Source organism: Thermobia domestica, chromosome 15 (assembly GCF_964235325.1).
Source record: "Thermobia domestica chromosome 15, izTheDome1.hap1.1, whole genome shotgun sequence".
NCBI classification, from domain to species: Eukaryota; Metazoa; Arthropoda; class Insecta; order Zygentoma; family Lepismatidae; genus Thermobia; species Thermobia domestica.
Window position 1 is genome coordinate 24,717,835 of NC_137468.1, and position 18,498 is coordinate 24,736,332.

Sequence of the window (18,498 nt, forward strand, 5' to 3'; positions counted from 1 at the left end):
TTGTTAAGTCTACGTCTTTCACAAATGAAAGTTAAAATAAATCCATCTCACTGCAGATATGAAACACTTGAATAAATGGTGGATCGAAATGATGAATTTTGTAAGAAAAATTACAGAACTGATAAGCCTTATTGAAAGAAAGAAACATTTTACTCACCTAATGCATCCAATTGCTAATCTGAAAATGGTTTCGACAGTTGCTATTGCCTGCATTTTTATTAACATATGAACTCAGAATTAATAAGAAAATGGAAATTACAAACGAACATCTATTTGTAGGCCACAAATTGTTAAAAAACTAAATAAGGTATCTTGTGAATTTTTTTTTTTTTAATCAGCAACCAGGTGATTATGACTGGCCTAAACTGTATTTAGATTTTTATAATATATGAATAAATTTATTTTTTATTTTATTTTGTTCTTTTGTGTCTGTGTGTAATGCAATCCAATCCCAGTTAATGGGTAGGATGGGCAGGGTTGGTTAAACTTTACGCTGACCTTTGTATTATTTTGGATACAAACTAAATGCTAATATATTATTGGGTTATGGTTTGATAACCTTACATGTATTTTTCTCTCTTTTGTTTGCAGCTATGCAAGTTTGATTCGTTTGGCAATCAGCAATGCTCCGAAACAGAAGATGACTCTTGCAGAAATTTATCAATTTATCATTGACCACTTTCCTTATTATAAGGAAGCTGGTACAGGATGGAAGGTAACTTAGTTAAAGAAATCAGAAGTCATTTATTGTTTCTAAGGTATACTTTAATTGTATTAAATTGTTTCAGCATTCACTTTCGACTTAATCGGTAGCTCTGGGTAACACACATGTCGTCTTGTACTTCTCGCATGTGTTTCAGGAGTTTCGGAGCAAACGGTCAAATTGTTTTTATATCGGAACAATTTCTACCACACAAGTATGGAGTTTACCACAAGATCGTTTAGAAAGTAATTGTTTGCATGGTGCAAAATTCATAATTGGTTTTGTTCACTAGTTTAAAAGTTCAGATAAATGGCCCTGTATATATATAAAATGACATAAAATTTTCATATGGAAAGTAGTCTCCTAAAGCCACTAAATTTTGTATAGAAATATATATATTCACCAACTCTAATCGCGTACGAAGGCTTTTTTTTTGGATTTTCGGCCCAAGAGGAATTGAAGGGGGGATACTTACTGGAGGAATGACCATTTCAGGCAGTATTACGTAAGAAAAATAGTAAAATGAATAAGACGAAGACTTCCATATTTCACTTTTTCAGCGTCAGTTGAAGTTCCTGGAATTTAGCGACATTAATATAGAGGATAATTTATATAGTCTTACACAACTTTTATCGCTTGGTATTGTGAAGAGCATGAGATAAGTGGGAGGTGCTTTTAATACCCATCTCATTCTCTCACTACAGGAATGTACAACAGATGCAAATGATATGTAAATGTTGTAAATAATTAATAAAAATTTAGATTAGCCAAAAAAAAATAAATAAAAATATAATTTAGTGTCGGTAGAGCCAAATTACAAATAAAGTTAGAATTTACATTCCTGTAAACATGAGTTCTATATTAACGTCCCATTGCCCCGTTAGGGACGGTAATGCTGCTTGAAGCTCTGACTTACGTCAGATATTATCTTAATATTAAGAAAATGTGAATTTATCATCAAATTGCATTAGTTAACTCTGGCAGACACAACATATCCTGAAATGCCTGAAAAGTAAAAAAAAAAAAAATTATACAAGTTATTTTGTACTCACCCTGCGGCTAAGTATTCAATTAAAAACTCCACACACTTTATAGAAAATGCACCCATATTTATTTTTAATTTCACTACTGAACACACAACACCACCACACGCAATATATATATATATACACACTAGATATTCAATATATATATATATATATATATATATATATATATAGATATAGATATATATTGTTAAACAATCACTTTGATAACTGCCTTAAATGATTTTTTTTTTTTTTTAAATAATAATAGAGATCTCTCTCTCAATTCAAATGTTCACTGTCACTATACCGTTTTAACCAGATTTTTCTTTTCTCGTCACTGTAAACACACTTCACTACAGATGATTCTCCTGGAGAGGTCCTATTATCCTTCTTCTTAGGGAGTCACAGTCTTTAGATCTTGTCTTCTATTGAGAATAAAATTTCAGTTTCAGAGAAACTGCTGATAAAACACACTGGTATCTTTAACTCAGTCTTATACCTTGTGTTTAAATAAATAACATTGCACTGATGTCAATTGAAGTTCAGCAATGCAAACATAGTTTTTTACTTTTGTTATGCTAAACTGATATTCGTTAACTTGTCAGACATTTTCAGCTGTAATTTTACGTCAAAGATTATTCACTTTAGCATAAAATAAAATGTAGTTCTTCAGAATAATTATCTCTATATAACAGATATCCAAATAACAATTAGCTCTATTATTACTGCTGAAGTGATGTATGTATGAAGATATGAGTTCAACTCTCAGTTTCTCACAAAGAATAATTGTCTGACTTTGGCGACAGTCGATCTTCAACTAACTATGTTTTACTCTCATTTCCTTTTGTGGCACACACTAAAGCTATCTTTTACCAAAACTCGCCTCCTTCGCGGCTTTCAAAAGTTTTTTTTTTTTTCTTCTTTATTGTCAGAGGATAGCGGGACTTTCTTTCACAAAGGGTTGCTTGTGAGAGGCCTGACAGGTGTATCCCTCTAGCGGTTACTGTTTCTTTTTCGAATGTAAACAACCTCTCTCAGTGACCGATATCCTTCTCTGTTTACATTTATATTTAATGATATTACTGATTAACGAATTACAATTGACATGTAACAAAAGTTGAAAACCAATATTTAAATATCCTATTTTACATTTATACACTTGGGTGGAGTTGTCATTGTCAAAAAGCAGAAAAAATACCAAATAACTTGTTGGTGGTAGACAATTGTCTTCTGCTACCTTCCATCACACTCCAAGGCATGCCGGAAGTGCCAGAAACAACACACTGAGTAAAAAAAAATTAAGCAAAGAATAGCAAACTGCCAAAATAGCTATTCTATAAAGAAAATACGGTAAGGATCGCGATTCTATATACTAATTTAACTTTATCGGATCTGTCCAAGAATTGTTATAAGTTGGAAATTTATATTCAAAAATATATTTCATATATCAGTACCTTCTGGTAACCCTGGAACAATATGAAAATTGAATTGATGAAGGTTCGCTGACTAGGCACCCAGATCCATTGAACCACCCCCACCGAAGAGGTAGCGGTTCCCTTAAAAGTGTGAAAATCGCGGTCAGTGAAACAATTTCTCACGTATTGTATTCGAAAATTCGTATCTAGGTGTGTATAGTTTAACAAAAGATTGCTCAGCGACTTTCTGTCGCCAATTTTGTTTTGTCCATCCTTAGAATTTCTTTCCTTTTCTTATAATATATTTCTATAATAGTTATAACACATTGAAAGAATCTTGTTTATAGTATTTTCTAGTTACTATAGGTTGGCAATATTTGGTACCCTAAAGGTCACTAACCTCTATCTCCCTGAAGTTTCAAAAATCATACAGAACTTTCCAACAAATATACAAAGAAAAGCAGTTTTCTGTTATGCCACTAAACTTAATGAAATTTTAAATAAAATAAAATAATATCAGAATGATTGCTTGAAATATAATGTATAAAGAATAACTAAACTAATTAAATATATATATATTAAATCTGAATATAAAATTTAGATTGCATATGCAAATTTTATGAATAATAAAAATAAAATAAATAAAAATATCTTTGTTAAGCTTGCTCATAACAAATCCCCCTTTTGAGAAGGTTGGGATATACTTGTGAAAAGATATCACAACGTTCTCACTTATGCGAATTTAACATGAATAGAATTACCTAGAGTGAATACTATATATGACACTTTTGATTAAAATTAATAAAATACAACTATCCTAGCAAATTTATGCGTATTTGTCTACCTATCTATCTATAGACTTGTATGAAAAACTATATTACTAACAATACTATATATATATAGAAATATTCTTTAACCTAATGTGATTATATGTGTGAATATAATAATATAAATACTAATTAATTAATATCTATGTATCCCATGATACGTTGGAGTTCCCATCTTGAGAATTTATGTTTCTGCATTCTCCTTTCCAGGTGTATTTTCTCGCATGTTATATTTTTTTAATAGAAAAGCATTTCTCTTAATTATCTCCTTGCCAGTGTTGAGGTCTGCAAGTGTATAGACATTGGTGTCTGTCTTGTGGACTACTTTCCAGGGGCCACTATATAAAACCATTAACTTTTTGGACACCCCTGCCAAGGCATCTGATTTTGGAAAGAGACGAACTAGTACAAGGTCTCCAATATTATACTCTACAAGCCGATGATGCTTGTCGAAATATGCTTTTCTTGCTTCCGCCTTTTTCTTCAAGTTTTTCTGCGCAATTTCCACGTAATACTTGGTTTCAGCAGATCTGTCCACTTCCGGTACCTCAAACAGACGAGCTATATCACTTGTTTGTGAGATGTTTAGATGTAGCTCATAGGGAGAAAATCCCGTACTTAAATGTTTTGCTGTATTTAAGCACCTTTCCACTTTAGTAAGTAATCTCGGCCACTCTTTTTGGTTATGAGAGCAATATTTACGTAACATATGGACTGTAGACTTTACAGCTGTTTCCGCAATTTCTCCCTGAGGAAAGTAAGCACTACTCATAACATGCTTAATTCCTAATTCTTTCATTGCATTTTTCCACTGTATGGACTGGAACTGGGTCCCTCTATCCGTGATTAGCATTTCTGCATTTGGGCATAGTTTGAGAAAATCTCTCAATTTTTGTAATGCAATGGATGTAGTTGCTCTCTTACAAGCATAAAGACCTACTAATTTTGAAAACACATCTAAAAATACTAATATGTATTGATAACCACCATATCCTTTAGTGATTGGACCGCAGAAATCAGCACTCAGAAAGACGCCTGGCTTCTCTGCTATAACTGAATGCATAGGACCTCTATAATAACAAGTAGGAGGGTTTGCCTTCTGGCATATGGAGCATGAGCCACAATATTTCCTAATTACAGTGCGCATCTTTGGCCAAAAGAAACTCTCTGTCAACTGAGGCACAAGTTTGCTAGCTGAAAGATGTCCACTTTGTTCGTGATAATAATTTAATAAAGGTTTGACTAAGACTTCCGGGATACATATGCGTATGCCCATGTTATCTCTTTTACATAGCCTACCATTCAATATTTCATATCGGTGGCTTTTCCCACAAACTTTACCATTCTTGTCTCCATTTTCTACTTGTCTTTTAATGGGACCTAGAAATGAATCTGAAGTTTGTAGTTCAGGTAACATGCTAATTAAACTTCTCATTTCACATGGAATCTCTTCTAAGATACCCATTAACGATTCTTTCAAAACTGGTTTGGCTTCAATGTCAAATTCAACATTACTATGTGGTGGATATCTTGAATGATAATCAGCCATATTATCTTGGGACCTTACATGTTGAAAACTGAAGTCTAAATTCGCTAATGAGAGTGCCCATCTTAAAATTCTCTGATTGGTGAGTCTACATAGTAAAATAAACCTTAAGGCCTCGTGGTCTGAGCGTATTATGAATTTATTTCCTATCAAATAGTGTTTAAATTTTGCTACCCCATCAACCAGTGCCAAAAGTTCCTTCTCCGTCGTCGTATAGTGTTTCTGAGGGCCAGAAAATATTCTCGAGGACATTCCTATCACTCTTTTCTCTCCATCATCATCTATTTGATACAACAAATTGGAACTCGCTCGATCGGAGGCATCTACTTCTAAAATAAATTCTTTGTTAGGTAGTGGCTTTTTAAGCACTACTTTCTCTTGAAATATTTCTTTAATTTTATTTAGAGCTTCCTGATGCTGTGAACTCCATTTAAACTTAACATTTTTCTTTAGCAACTCATAAAGAGGATACAAGACATCCGAATATTTCGCACTGAAACATCTGTAAAATCCTAACTAACCTAACAGCTTACGTAACTCTTTTACATTCTTAGGTGGTCTAAAATCAACTACTTTCTTAATTTTATTCTCATCCTTGCCAATTCCTTCTTGAGACAATTCAAAACCAAGTATCTTAATTTTTGGTTGCGCGAACTCACATTTTTTTAGCCGGAGTGTAACTCCACCTTCTTTCAATAAAGTCAACACCTGGTCCAAATGAGACAGGTGCTCTTCGAAACTAGTAGATGCTATAATTGTATCATCAACATACGTATTACAGAATGATTTGACATCATTTCCAAGAATTTGATCAAGTGCTCTGATGCACGATGACAGACTGGTTTTCGTTCCAAATGGTAGTTTCATGAAACAGTATGATATACCTTCATATACGAAACCTAAAAATTGTTGGTCTTTTTCCCTGACCTTCACGTTTACAAAGAATTCAACTATATCGAGTTTACTGAAATAATTCTTATTACTAAGTGATTGCAAGATGTCAAGAGGGACTAATGGTTTGTCGGTCTGTCCTTTTATAACTTGCGAAAGCCTCCTCCCATCCACACATAGACGAATTTGTCCATTTGGTTTCTCTACAACAACAAGTGGATGACTATAGCTACTAGGTGATTTTTTTATTATCTTCCACGCGAGCCATCTGTGAATTTCATTTCGAATTTGATTCTGAAATTTCATGGGAAAATTGTACATTTTTGACCTAATGGGTGTGGGATCAATTATTTCAATACAATGTTCATACCCTTTGATTGTTCCAGGTCTCTCGTCAAATATATCACGATGTTTAATTAACAAAGAAGCTAACATGGCCTTCTGATCATTATTAAGTTCTACATAAGCGTTTACATGTTCGTGGATTTCTTCTACAGTGGTTTTCGTATCCACCTGTAACCATTCTGAGGGTGACAATACTCTTTCTTGCAGTTCCTTGATTGTTGGAAACTTTCTAAGCTTCAACTGTGGCTTGGGGTCAGTCTCATTTAGCTGCTCCCTTGAATTGCCATAAACCATTTGCTGCAATTCATCATGCCTCTCTAATTCACTAAAATTCTCTACCGTGATTGCATTATCAGCATCACAATTTATTGTCTCCTCTATATATCTTAATACTAAATCTTGATTATCTACTTCCACGTCTCGAAAATTTATTTCTACAGTGTGTGGCTTATGTAATACTAATAATCCTCTAGAATAATCTAACACAGCATGTGCTTCTACAAAGAACTGAGATCCAAGGATTAAATCACGATTAAGGTTTTTCACTATGATCCCTACTGTGTGAAATAGTTTCCCATTAATGTACAATGCTAATAGTGTTTGCCCCAATATGACAGCTACCTTTCTACCAAACGCAGAAGTAACTTTCATATTATTACTTTTCAAAAAAGGTGGTGCGGGATTACTGTCCTTAACTGTATTCCAAAGATTTTCACTCAATGCTGAGATGGATGACCCACTGTCTAGCAATGCATTGATTGACTGCGCATAAATTATCACATTAATTTCAGGTAAATGTATAATATTGTTTCGAGTCACCGGCTCGTCTCGAATATCAAGCAATTCATCAAATATCCCATTTGCTTGTTCAAATACTGGTTTACTAATTAACACACTTTTACCATCTTTTAATACTAACTTAACTGAGTTATTTTCTATGTCACTACTTTGATCAAAATATTTCTTTTCTATTATTTTTGTACAAGTGACACAATTTTCTTTTTCTTCTAATGATCTACATTCTAAAATCTTCAATGAAGTTTCTTTTTCATTGTGTATCATACTACCATTATTACTGTTTTGACTGTCATCGAGCACGCACTGGGGTTGGACCACTAGTTGGATACTGGGTTCGTTATTTCGGATGTCAAGTATCAACTCTTCCTCAGTGCATGCTGGAAATTCTCATTGTTCATTGCGATTGTTTTCCCTTGCACTGGTTGTATTTCCTTGTGCTGTGTAAGTGTTGGAAGTTTGTCTGCTGTCATATGTTTCTAATACTTGAATTTGTTCTGTGTCATCATATGTGTTCCTGTTATTATTATTATTACTACGGCTGTAAAAATTCCTTGAATTTACACCCCGTGTACCTCTCTGTGGTCTCGTGTTTTGATGAGGCGCGTTTTGAGAATTGTGTCTGTTTATTCTGGTGGATTGATTTTCAGTATTTCGGCCACGCCCCCTTGAGGTCTCTTCATTTGCATTTGAATTTCTTTCAGTTCTTTCTACGCGACCTCTTGCATTTCTAGAATAAGGACCACGGTTTTGTCTGTGAACACGATTATTCCGTTGTGGCTGAGTGGTCTCGTGTTGTTCACGTGTGACCTCTAGCATATTAATGCTCCTCCTCTGAGGGACATTAATCCTATCCTGGTATGAATACTGAACTTCCGTCACAAGCGTGAGTAATTCTGAAATAGTTTCTGGTTTTGCGGCTATTATAATCCTGAAAAGAGAAGGCGAAAGTTGGCGCGGAAGAACCTTTAACAGGATTTTCTCTTCAAGGGGAGGGTCTAAGACCGCATTTAAGTGTAGCAAGTGGAGCAAGTACTCCGATGCGCTTTTGTGTACTTTTGGATTGAATTGACTTGTCAATATGTTTGCTCTTAAAGCAGCTAATCTCTCTTGGTTCAAATATGTGGCTTTAAATGCTGTTATAAAGTCTGAATATGTAACAATCTTGCTTCTCATGACTTTAAACCATTGCAAGGCACTACCTTTTAAGGTGCGTGAGATGAAGGACAGACGTGCTTCAGTGTTGACACCAGTTAGTTCAAAATAATTATCTAGGTCAACAAGGAAGCTATAAGTCTGGGCTTCATCTTCCAATCCTTGAAAACACGGTAACTTTAAATCTCTATGTAAAAAGGAATTCATAGCCGTTGCCAAGGCAACCTGACTATCCATCTGAGTTAATGACTGTGCAGGTGGTGAGGTTATTGGTTGGAACGTATTATCACCTACTGCCCTTGAACATGATGGCAATTCCTGTTCTAATTGAAAGGTTACACTGTCAGACCTATGGCCATTGCCTGTATTTTCATTATTGAGATGCATTCCCCTACATTCTTCACCTTGTGTCCTATCTTGTAACCTGCTTATTGAATTACATAATTCTTGCACTTTCTTGTTGGTAACAGTATCTAATGCAATAAGTTTTCCTTCTAAATTTTGCACTTTTTCTATTACATCTTGTTTGAACACAGTATTGGCCTCACTAATTTTTTTCTCTATGTCTTCTTGCAAAATGACCTGTCCTGCGATTACATTTTCTAACTTATCTTCAAATTCTGATCTTGTGTGAACTATTTCATTTTGAATAGTGTCATTTTTCTCTTCTAATGTGACTAGTTTTGAGCCTATTTCTGTCCTAACACTTACAATTGAATTTTCAGTGGCCTCAATCCTATCGTTTACCTTTCCTAATGCACCATCTACTTGATTTACTGTTTTCTCAAGATCATTATGTAACTGTTGCTTTGTATTTTCGAGAGCTTTAGATAGTCTTTCTTCTAAATCCTTGTGAGCATTTTCAAAATCCCTACGCGCATTTCTAATTTCTGTATTTGTATTCTCTAATTTTTCTTCAACCTGCAAAAGTTTACTTTCTATTTCTTTTTGGCAAGCGTTCGTTTGATCTAACTTATGATTTGTACTATCAATTTTCTGTTCTATTTCCTTCTGTGAAGCAACTATCGTTAATTTTATAAATTCCATTAGATTTCTCATTTCCTCACTATTTACTCCTAATGGTGGTACTACAGGATTACTTGGCCTAGCTTTCTCTTTATCTCCTGTCTCTTCTTGACTACGTTCTACTTTATCACCTTCTGATTGCCTAACTTCTAATGTTTCTCTCCTATCACCTGTTGATACTTCACCTATTTCTTGGACATTTATTATGTCTTCCTCTGAAGGACTCAACCTTTGTGCATAATCTAAGAATACCAGATTTTCATCCATCTTTCTCTTTTGTGACCGAGTCAATACCATTAACTTTCTCTAAAAATTCTCAAAATTATCTCTAAAATTCGATTTGTGAATCCTAAAAAAAAATTATCTCCCCCTTTATTGTTTACATCTAAAACATAACTTTTGTATTAATGAGTTTCATACTTAATTATGTAACAATTCTTGGACCAGATATGGGAAAATATATTCGCGAATAGTTAATTTTGACTTGTGATGATAAATTCTCATTTGCAATAAATGACAGATGCAGCATTTAGTCTAGCAACACGCTGGAGAGTTTTTATGTAACACAATGACCAGCGTGATCAAGCTTACACGCATGGGCGCCAAATTATTGTGAAGAGCATGAGATAAGTGGGAGGTGCTTTTAATACCCATCTCATTCTCTCACTACAGGAATGTACAACAGATGCAAATGATATGTAAATGTTGTAAATAATTAATAAAAATTTAGATTAGCCAAAAAAAAATAAATAAAAATATAATTTAGTGTCGGTAGAGCCAAATTACAAATAAAGTTAGAATTTACATTCCTGTAAACATGAGTTCTATATTAACGTCCCATTGCCCCGTTAGGGACGGTAATGCTGCTTGAAGCTCTGACTTACGTCAGATATTATCTTAATATTAAGAAAATGTGAATTTATCATCAAATTGCATTAGTTAACTCTGGCAGACACAACATATCCTGAAATGCCTGAAAAGTAAAAAAAAAAAAAATTATACAAGTTATTTTGTACTCACCCTGCGGCTAAGTATTCAATTAAAAACTCCACACACTTTATAGAAAATGCACCCATATTTATTTTTAATTTCACTACTGAACACACAACACCACCACACGCAATATATATATATATACACACTAGATATTCAATATATATATATATATATATATATATATATATATATAGATATAGATATATATTGTTAAACAATCACTTTGATAACTGCCTTAAATGATTTTTTTTTTTTTTTAAATAATAATAGAGATCTCTCTCTCAATTCAAATGTTCACTGTCACTATACCGTTTTAACCAGATTTTTCTTTTCTCGTCACTGTAAACACACTTCACTACAGATGATTCTCCTGGAGAGGTCCTATTATCCTTCTTCTTAGGGAGTCACAGTCTTTAGATCTTGTCTTCTATTGAGAATAAAATTTCAGTTTCAGAGAAACTGCTGATAAAACACACTGGTATCTTTAACTCAGTCTTATACCTTGTGTTTAAATAAATAACATTGCACTGATGTCAATTGAAGTTCAGCAATGCAAACATAGTTTTTTACTTTTGTTATGCTAAACTGATATTCGTTAACTTGTCAGACATTTTCAGCTGTAATTTTACGTCAAAGATTATTCACTTTAGCATAAAATAAAATGTAGTTCTTCAGAATAATTATCTCTATATAACAGATATCCAAATAACAATTAGCTCTATTATTACTGCTGAAGTGATGTATGTATGAAGATATGAGTTCAACTCTCAGTTTCTCACAAAGAATAATTGTCTGACTTTGGCGACAGTCGATCTTCAACTAACTATGTTTTACTCTCATTTCCTTTTGTGGCACACACTAAAGCTATCTTTTACCAAAACTCGCCTCCTTCGCGGCTTTCAAAAGTTTTTTTTTTTTTTTTTCTTTATTGTCAGAGGATAGCGGGACTTTCTTTCACAAAGGGTTGCTTGTGAGAGGCCTGACAGGTGTATCCCTCTAGCGGTTACTGTTTCTTTTTCGAATGTAAACAACCTCTCTCAGTGACCGATATCCTTCTCTGTTTACATTTATATTTAATGATATTACTGATTAACGAATTACAATTGACATGTAACAAAAGTTGAAAACCAATATTTAAATATCCTATTTTACATTTATACACTTGGGTGGAGTTGTCATTGTCAAAAAGCAGAAAAAATACCAAATAACTTGTTGGTGGTAGACAATTGTCTTCTGCTACCTTCCATCACACTCCAAGGCATGCCGGAAGTGCCAGAAACAACACACTGAGTAAAAAAAAATTAAGCAAAGAATAGCAAACTGCCAAAATAGCTATTCTATAAAGAAAATACGGTAAGGATCGCGATTCTATATACTAATTTAACTTTATCGGATCTGTCCAAGAATTGTTATAAGTTGGAAATTTATATTCAAAAATATATTTCATATATCAGTACCTTCTGGTAACCCTGGAACAATATGAAAATTGAATTGATGAAGGTTCGCTGACTAGGCACCCAGATCCATTGAACCACCCCCACCGAAGAGGTAGCGGTTCCCTTAAAAGTGTGAAAATCGCGGTCAGTGAAACAATTTCTCACGTATTGTATTCGAAAATTCGTATCTAGGTGTGTATAGTTTAACAAAAGATTGCTCAGCGACTTTCTGTCGCCAATTTTGTTTTGTCCATCCTTAGAATTTCTTTCCTTTTCTTATAATATATTTCTATAATAGTTATAACACATTGAAAGAATCTTGTTTATAGTATTTTCTAGTTACTATAGGTTGGCAATATTTGGTACCCTAAAGGTCACTAACCTCTATCTCCCTGAAGTTTCAAAAATCATACAGAACTTTCCAACAAATATACAAAGAAAAGCAGTTTTCTGTTATGCCACTAAACTTAATGAAATTTTAAATAAAATAAAATAATATCAGAATGATTGCTTGAAATATAATGTATAAAGAATAACTAAACTAATTAAATATATATATATTAAATCTGAATATAAAATTTAGATTGCATATGCAAATTTTATGAATAATAAAAATAAAATAAATAAAAATATCTTTGTTAAGCTTGCTCATAACAGTATTTAGTCCGAATGATTAAGTACAATATCGATTGTGAAGATTGTAAGTGTATGTTTGTTTAGACAAGTTTTGATCTGTCTTCTTCAATATTCTTCAATATTTCGTTCTTAGTGGTTTCTTATTGCTTACTTCGAACTTTTTGAAACTAGTTTGTATAATAGATGGGTGGCAACAGCTGCAGTTCCTTATGCTGACGCCTACAGTACTTACGCTTTTGCTTGTAAATCTTTTCGCGTACGTAGGTTGCTTAAAATGATTTCGAAAATTCCTGCTGCAGACGGAGATCTCATAAAGTAGCATAGTGTTGTTTTTTGGGAATAAAAAGTATAAGCGTATGAAGTGTAATCTTCACACAAAGCAGTGTCGAGAACGTTCTCGTATTATATTTTTAAAAACTAAGTAATATGTTAAGTAGATGTTAGTACTGATACGAGGGATTTTTTTTTTCAGCCTTCGTTGAGCCACCATAAGAGAACCACGTGAGATGAACAAACGAAAATAAGACACTTGTTCATTGAACACCCCCCCCCCCACACACACACACACACATACACACACCGATAGACAGACTGGCATTCAGTCATTGTGGAGTAGCAAGCGTGAGAACATACAGAGCGCGAACGAAGCGCCTTCCAATTCCCAATGGGATCTCATGTGATTCGGATCCCACGTTAAGATGTAGATCCACGTCCCATGTACCCTCAATACTGAAAGGAACACTAAACTCAATCTATCTAACTAAATCCATGTCATGCAATTCGCGGCGGACTGTAATTCTCAACACATGCCGTGAGAGGTACTGTTTGCGTTTCTCCGTCACTCGCACGGCAGTTGCACGACGATTTTGGTTGACAATCCCTTTAATGTTCGGCGGGACCTGTCCCATAGGGTTTTCTTACAGCCACTGTCCCTTATGCGACACACCCAACGCAGTTTCAATACGTTCGTACCACATAACCGAGCGCCAACCATTTGCTTTCTTTGAAAATCAGAAATGTCGCTTATTTCATATTACCACCGTCTGCTCAGTCCACTGTATGCTACCATTTTACTGCTTCTCACATAGTACGTAATTTCCTTAACACATCACCACTGACGAGCTCCTTCGTTGCTAAGCGGTTACCATACGCGCCTGTAGCGCGGGTAACCCGGATTCGATTCCCAGCGGGAGCTCCTGTGTTTCGGATTCCACGTTAATCAGTAGGTCTCGTCTCATATAGCCTCGCTGCTGAAAAGGACATTAAACTCAAAATCAACATCACTAACATCCCGGAGCTGCGGTCGCCACTTGACTGTTACCAACCATGACATCTGACTTGTTTCTATTAACTCGATAAGAATTTGTAGTTCGAAATATTGAATGTGTGCACCGAAAAACACTTTTCAAATGAGACTTAATTTGATTTTGTCCATTAGCAACATTTAGAAGAAAGTATTTTTATTAATGAAACTCGTTTGATGTGTGATAAATATTGATATTAAAACTAGAAAGGTGTTACATATACTCTGTAGTTCTTTTACACATATGACTGGCTGTTGTATGGGAATTTTTTATTTCAGAACTCCATCAGGCACAATCTCTCTTTAAATAAGTGTTTCATGAAGGTTCCTAGGTCGAAAGATGATCCTGGCAAAGGCAGTTACTGGGCTATCGATTATAATTATAATAATGACGATGGATTTACCAAGAAAAAGAAGAACGTTCATTTTCTAAGGGTAGGTGAACATTAAAAAATAGTAATAATAGAATACCTCCTAATAGCTCCTGTCCTCACAGTTGATTATTTTTAATGCTAATTTTCTCGTAATTTTAGTATATATATATATATATATATATATATATATATATATATATATATATATATATATGTAATATAGATAGATAGATATATCCCATTGAATTTTATATAGTTGTAATAACCAAAATTTCGAGGATTTAATACATTATTATACTCTAGAGCATGGCGAGTAACCCGAGGGATTACCCATCATGTGTATATGTTTAGATTTAGGATTCAGTAAACAGATTCAGGATTAGTAAAACAGATGACTCACGAACAATGTTAATATTGCAGATTTAATTAATTCCTTAGTTACCTAATGTTACTTTAGTTTGCTAATACAAATATTCTACCTTACAGTATTATACTTTTCAGATATTCTATCAATACCTTATTTGATAAGTGCAGATATAATATTTTTGAAAAGATATAGACTTATTAGATTGTTGATCCGATGTCAATTCTGTTCAACCCAAATTTTTAGAATATATTTTGTAGAAACGATTTTTTTTTTTCTAAAGTGTAACTCAAAGATATGTTTCATCTAATAGCATATATGTTATGTACAAAGACAACAAAATTTATAGTACAAACGTTGTATGTTAAAATGAAAATCAGTTAAAACAAGTGTATGACATTATGGAAATAGCAATATAACAATTTATCGATTCTGTCAATGGCTATAAAATATTTCAACACAACATGCAGCAAATCGCAACAGCAGACAACAATAACGTAATGCGGAGCATTACTCGTATCATTGGTCATCGCATTGTTAGTCACCAAAAGTCAGTATTACTACACAATGAAAATACGTAAATTTACGTTTGTTAATACGTAAATTGCAGTATCTTCAAAATAATCGTTCATTGCTGGTGGAAACTTTGATTTAGAAAACAAAGAGTTAAGTTTACTCTGACAGGTAGAAATTATCGTTCATACTCTCTTGGGAGCAAGCAATGATCAGTTGAAGGTGTACATTTATTATGGTGTATTTCATAGTTAAGATTTTTTTTTTTTTCCTCTGCGAAATACGTGAATTTTCAAGTGGTGGTACGAGGATTTGATTGTAAAACGTACTATTTCTAATCCCTGGTTTTATTTTATTTGTAGATGTCACCGTATAGTCCTGAATGTAGTAGCAATAGTAGTGATTATGGCACATTTCCTCATCAGAATACTAAAAACGTAATGTCGCCTTCGTTAGATCAAACGAATACAGCAGTAAAGCCAGATTGGAATGTTCCTAGTAGCTGGGCTGCGAGCGAAGCGTCCAAAACGTCTCTGCAGACGAATTGTGAAGGTACGTTAGCTTTCAATTGTCCTTTTACGCTGTAGTACATTTTTAGCTGGAAATTTCCTACTTGTTTTTCAATGATTGCTTGTTAAATAGTGGCAGTTTTTTCTGCATTTACTAAATATTGTAAGTAATTGGAAGAAGAAAAGGTCTACAAGGTGAAACCAAAGATTTTTTTAGTGCCCTTCTAGCTCTTTTCCCGAATATTAGGGAAATGTGACTTTTGTGTGTTGGCGGAAAGTTACGGTAGAGCATAAATTTGACTCTTGTTCATTACTTTTTTTTTTTTTTTTGCTATTTCATTAGTTAGTTTACTGTTGAGCAAATACTGAATTTTATTTTATTTTATTTTGCTTTGAATTTTATTTTATGTTTATTTTTAAAAGAAAGGGTATTAGGTAGGTTAAATGAAATATAATTTGCCTGTGTCTTCATTGTACACGGAGTTCCCTAGTCAGATATAATTTTAAATTTATTGCTTAAATTGGATTTAATTCAAATAAAGTTGAAAATGGAATACTCGGAACACAGAAGCGTCACTTTCGAGAGTTATACTGTATCGTGGGTTGATCAGACCATATTTTATCCAAATTTATTCTTTAGGGGGAAGTGCATTTTTTATTATTATTATTATTATTATAGAGTGCAAAATCGTTGTAACTTCCGCGTGTGTGAGAAAGGAAAGAGACTGGCAACCAATAGAGCCTAGGGATAAGGTATCTAAATTTTTTCTACATCCTGTATGCCGAATACTTGTTCAAAAGATACGTTAATCCCTTCCAGAAGTGTCCAAACAGGGGCCAGATCGCGATACGCCAGTCGTATTAATGGTAGCCAGCTCGAGACTTGTTAAAATTAGTGAGGTTGGGATCCTTTGAGGATCGTGAGCCCGCAGTCACGCTAAAAATGCTGCTGGCATTATTACTTTTTTTCTGGTAGAATGTTTCTACTTACAAAGCGTATGGAATATGATATATAATATAACGGGTTACTTACCTACTAATGCTTCTTCAGCTTTTCTTCCGATATTTCGATTTCTTTTCTTTAGGGATACACAAGGCTTTTCACTCACAATATGATCATCACATAATCACTCACGAGGGTACGCGAGTGCTTAAGACTACGAATCCAATCAATTTGTTGAAGAAAAATTACAGCCTGTAATATATATATATATATACAAATGCTTGGAAAAAGTCATAGATAGTAGTTAGTGGAATCATCGTATGATGTGTGTATTTATATAGTGCTGTGTATAGTAAAATAAAAGGAGTAACCTACAATATATTGGGAACGACAAATAACCATCAGTACTGTTTAAATTATCGTAATAGTCTTAAAATACCATTGTTGATACAAAAATTATGAAAATAATATTGTGAAGAAAGAGCGTAAGCCATTATGTCCCTCTGAGAAAGGATGTGCCTGTGACACGCAAAATATCGGAAGAAAAATTGAACGAACATTAGTAGGCGAGTAATCCGATGTATAAAATGTATTGAGTTCATTTATCAAGCATTCTATTCATATTCATACAAAAATACAGCTTTTGTTATGAATTTATCATTCTACTGACAGGTAACTGTAATTCCTGAAAGCCCCTTGCACTACCTAGCTTTCAGCTCTCCCTCTAGAGCCTTGATTACGGAGGTTAAAAATAGGAGGGTAAATAATAAAAAGAACAGGAAGGTAAAAGAAACGGACTCACACCATTCGTAGAAACACCTTGTCGAAACTGCTGATCACTCATCTAATGGAGAAGAGCACGCTGTTACATGGCGGATGTATTTGTGTATTCTTTTGTTTAGATGTGAAAAGTTGCCAGCTCATGGTGTAATTTTTATTGTAATTATGCAAATTTTAGTCAGGCTCTATGTTGTGGCCTTTTCGTCGTTAACCTGAAAACTGCTTTAGATTTTGCAATATCAGCCTCTGTGTAGGCAAACAGCTGAATTTAAAGATATGTATCCCTCTTTAATTGTTTAAGAACAGTCTTTGATAACAATCTTTTGCCCTTGACAGTGACTGTCATACAAGCTGTTACGCATTTACCCGACTATAACTAACTAACTCTATGGCTTATGGAACCCAGATGTTCAATGCCGCGTTCACAATAGCTCTCCACTGACTTCTATCCTTAGCCAACTGGATCCAATGTCTACTTTGTATTCCTATCTCTGCGAGATCCATCTTCATATTGTCCTCCCATCTGCGCCTAGGTCTTCCTAATGGTCGTTTTCCGATTGGTCTTCCAGTCAAGACTTTGAAAGCGTTTCTACTTTCTTCCATCCTGGCTACATGACCTGCCCACCTAAGCCTCCTAGACTTGATGACTCTAACAATGTTTGGTAAACAGTATAAATTATGTAGTTCCTCGTTACGAAGTTTCCTCCATTCCCATTCTCATTCCTCTTGGGTCCGAATATTCGACTCAGGATCTTGTTCTCAAATACTTTCAGTCTATGTTCTTCTCTCAGAGTAAGCGACCATGTTTCACAACCATACAGAACAACAGGAATGATTATCGTTTTATATATTTTAATTTACCCGACTATATAACGATAAATTCATCATTCGAAAAGTACGAGGACGTCTTACA

The 18,498-nt window shown here is 34.1% G+C and overlaps 1 protein-coding gene across 1 annotated transcript in view; it reads left to right on the top strand.

Moving 5' to 3' along the window:
* LOC145672131 (uncharacterized) overlaps window positions 1–18,498 on the top strand; it is a 45,711-nt gene that overhangs the window by 12,253 nt on the left and 14,960 nt on the right. The window contains exons 3-5 of the mRNA XM_081741431.1: window positions 592–715; window positions 14,382–14,537; window positions 15,716–15,905. Coding sequence (XP_081597557.1) covers window positions 592–715; window positions 14,382–14,537; window positions 15,716–15,905 — 470 coding nt within the window. The remainder of the gene's footprint in view (window positions 1–591; window positions 716–14,381; window positions 14,538–15,715; window positions 15,906–18,498) is intronic.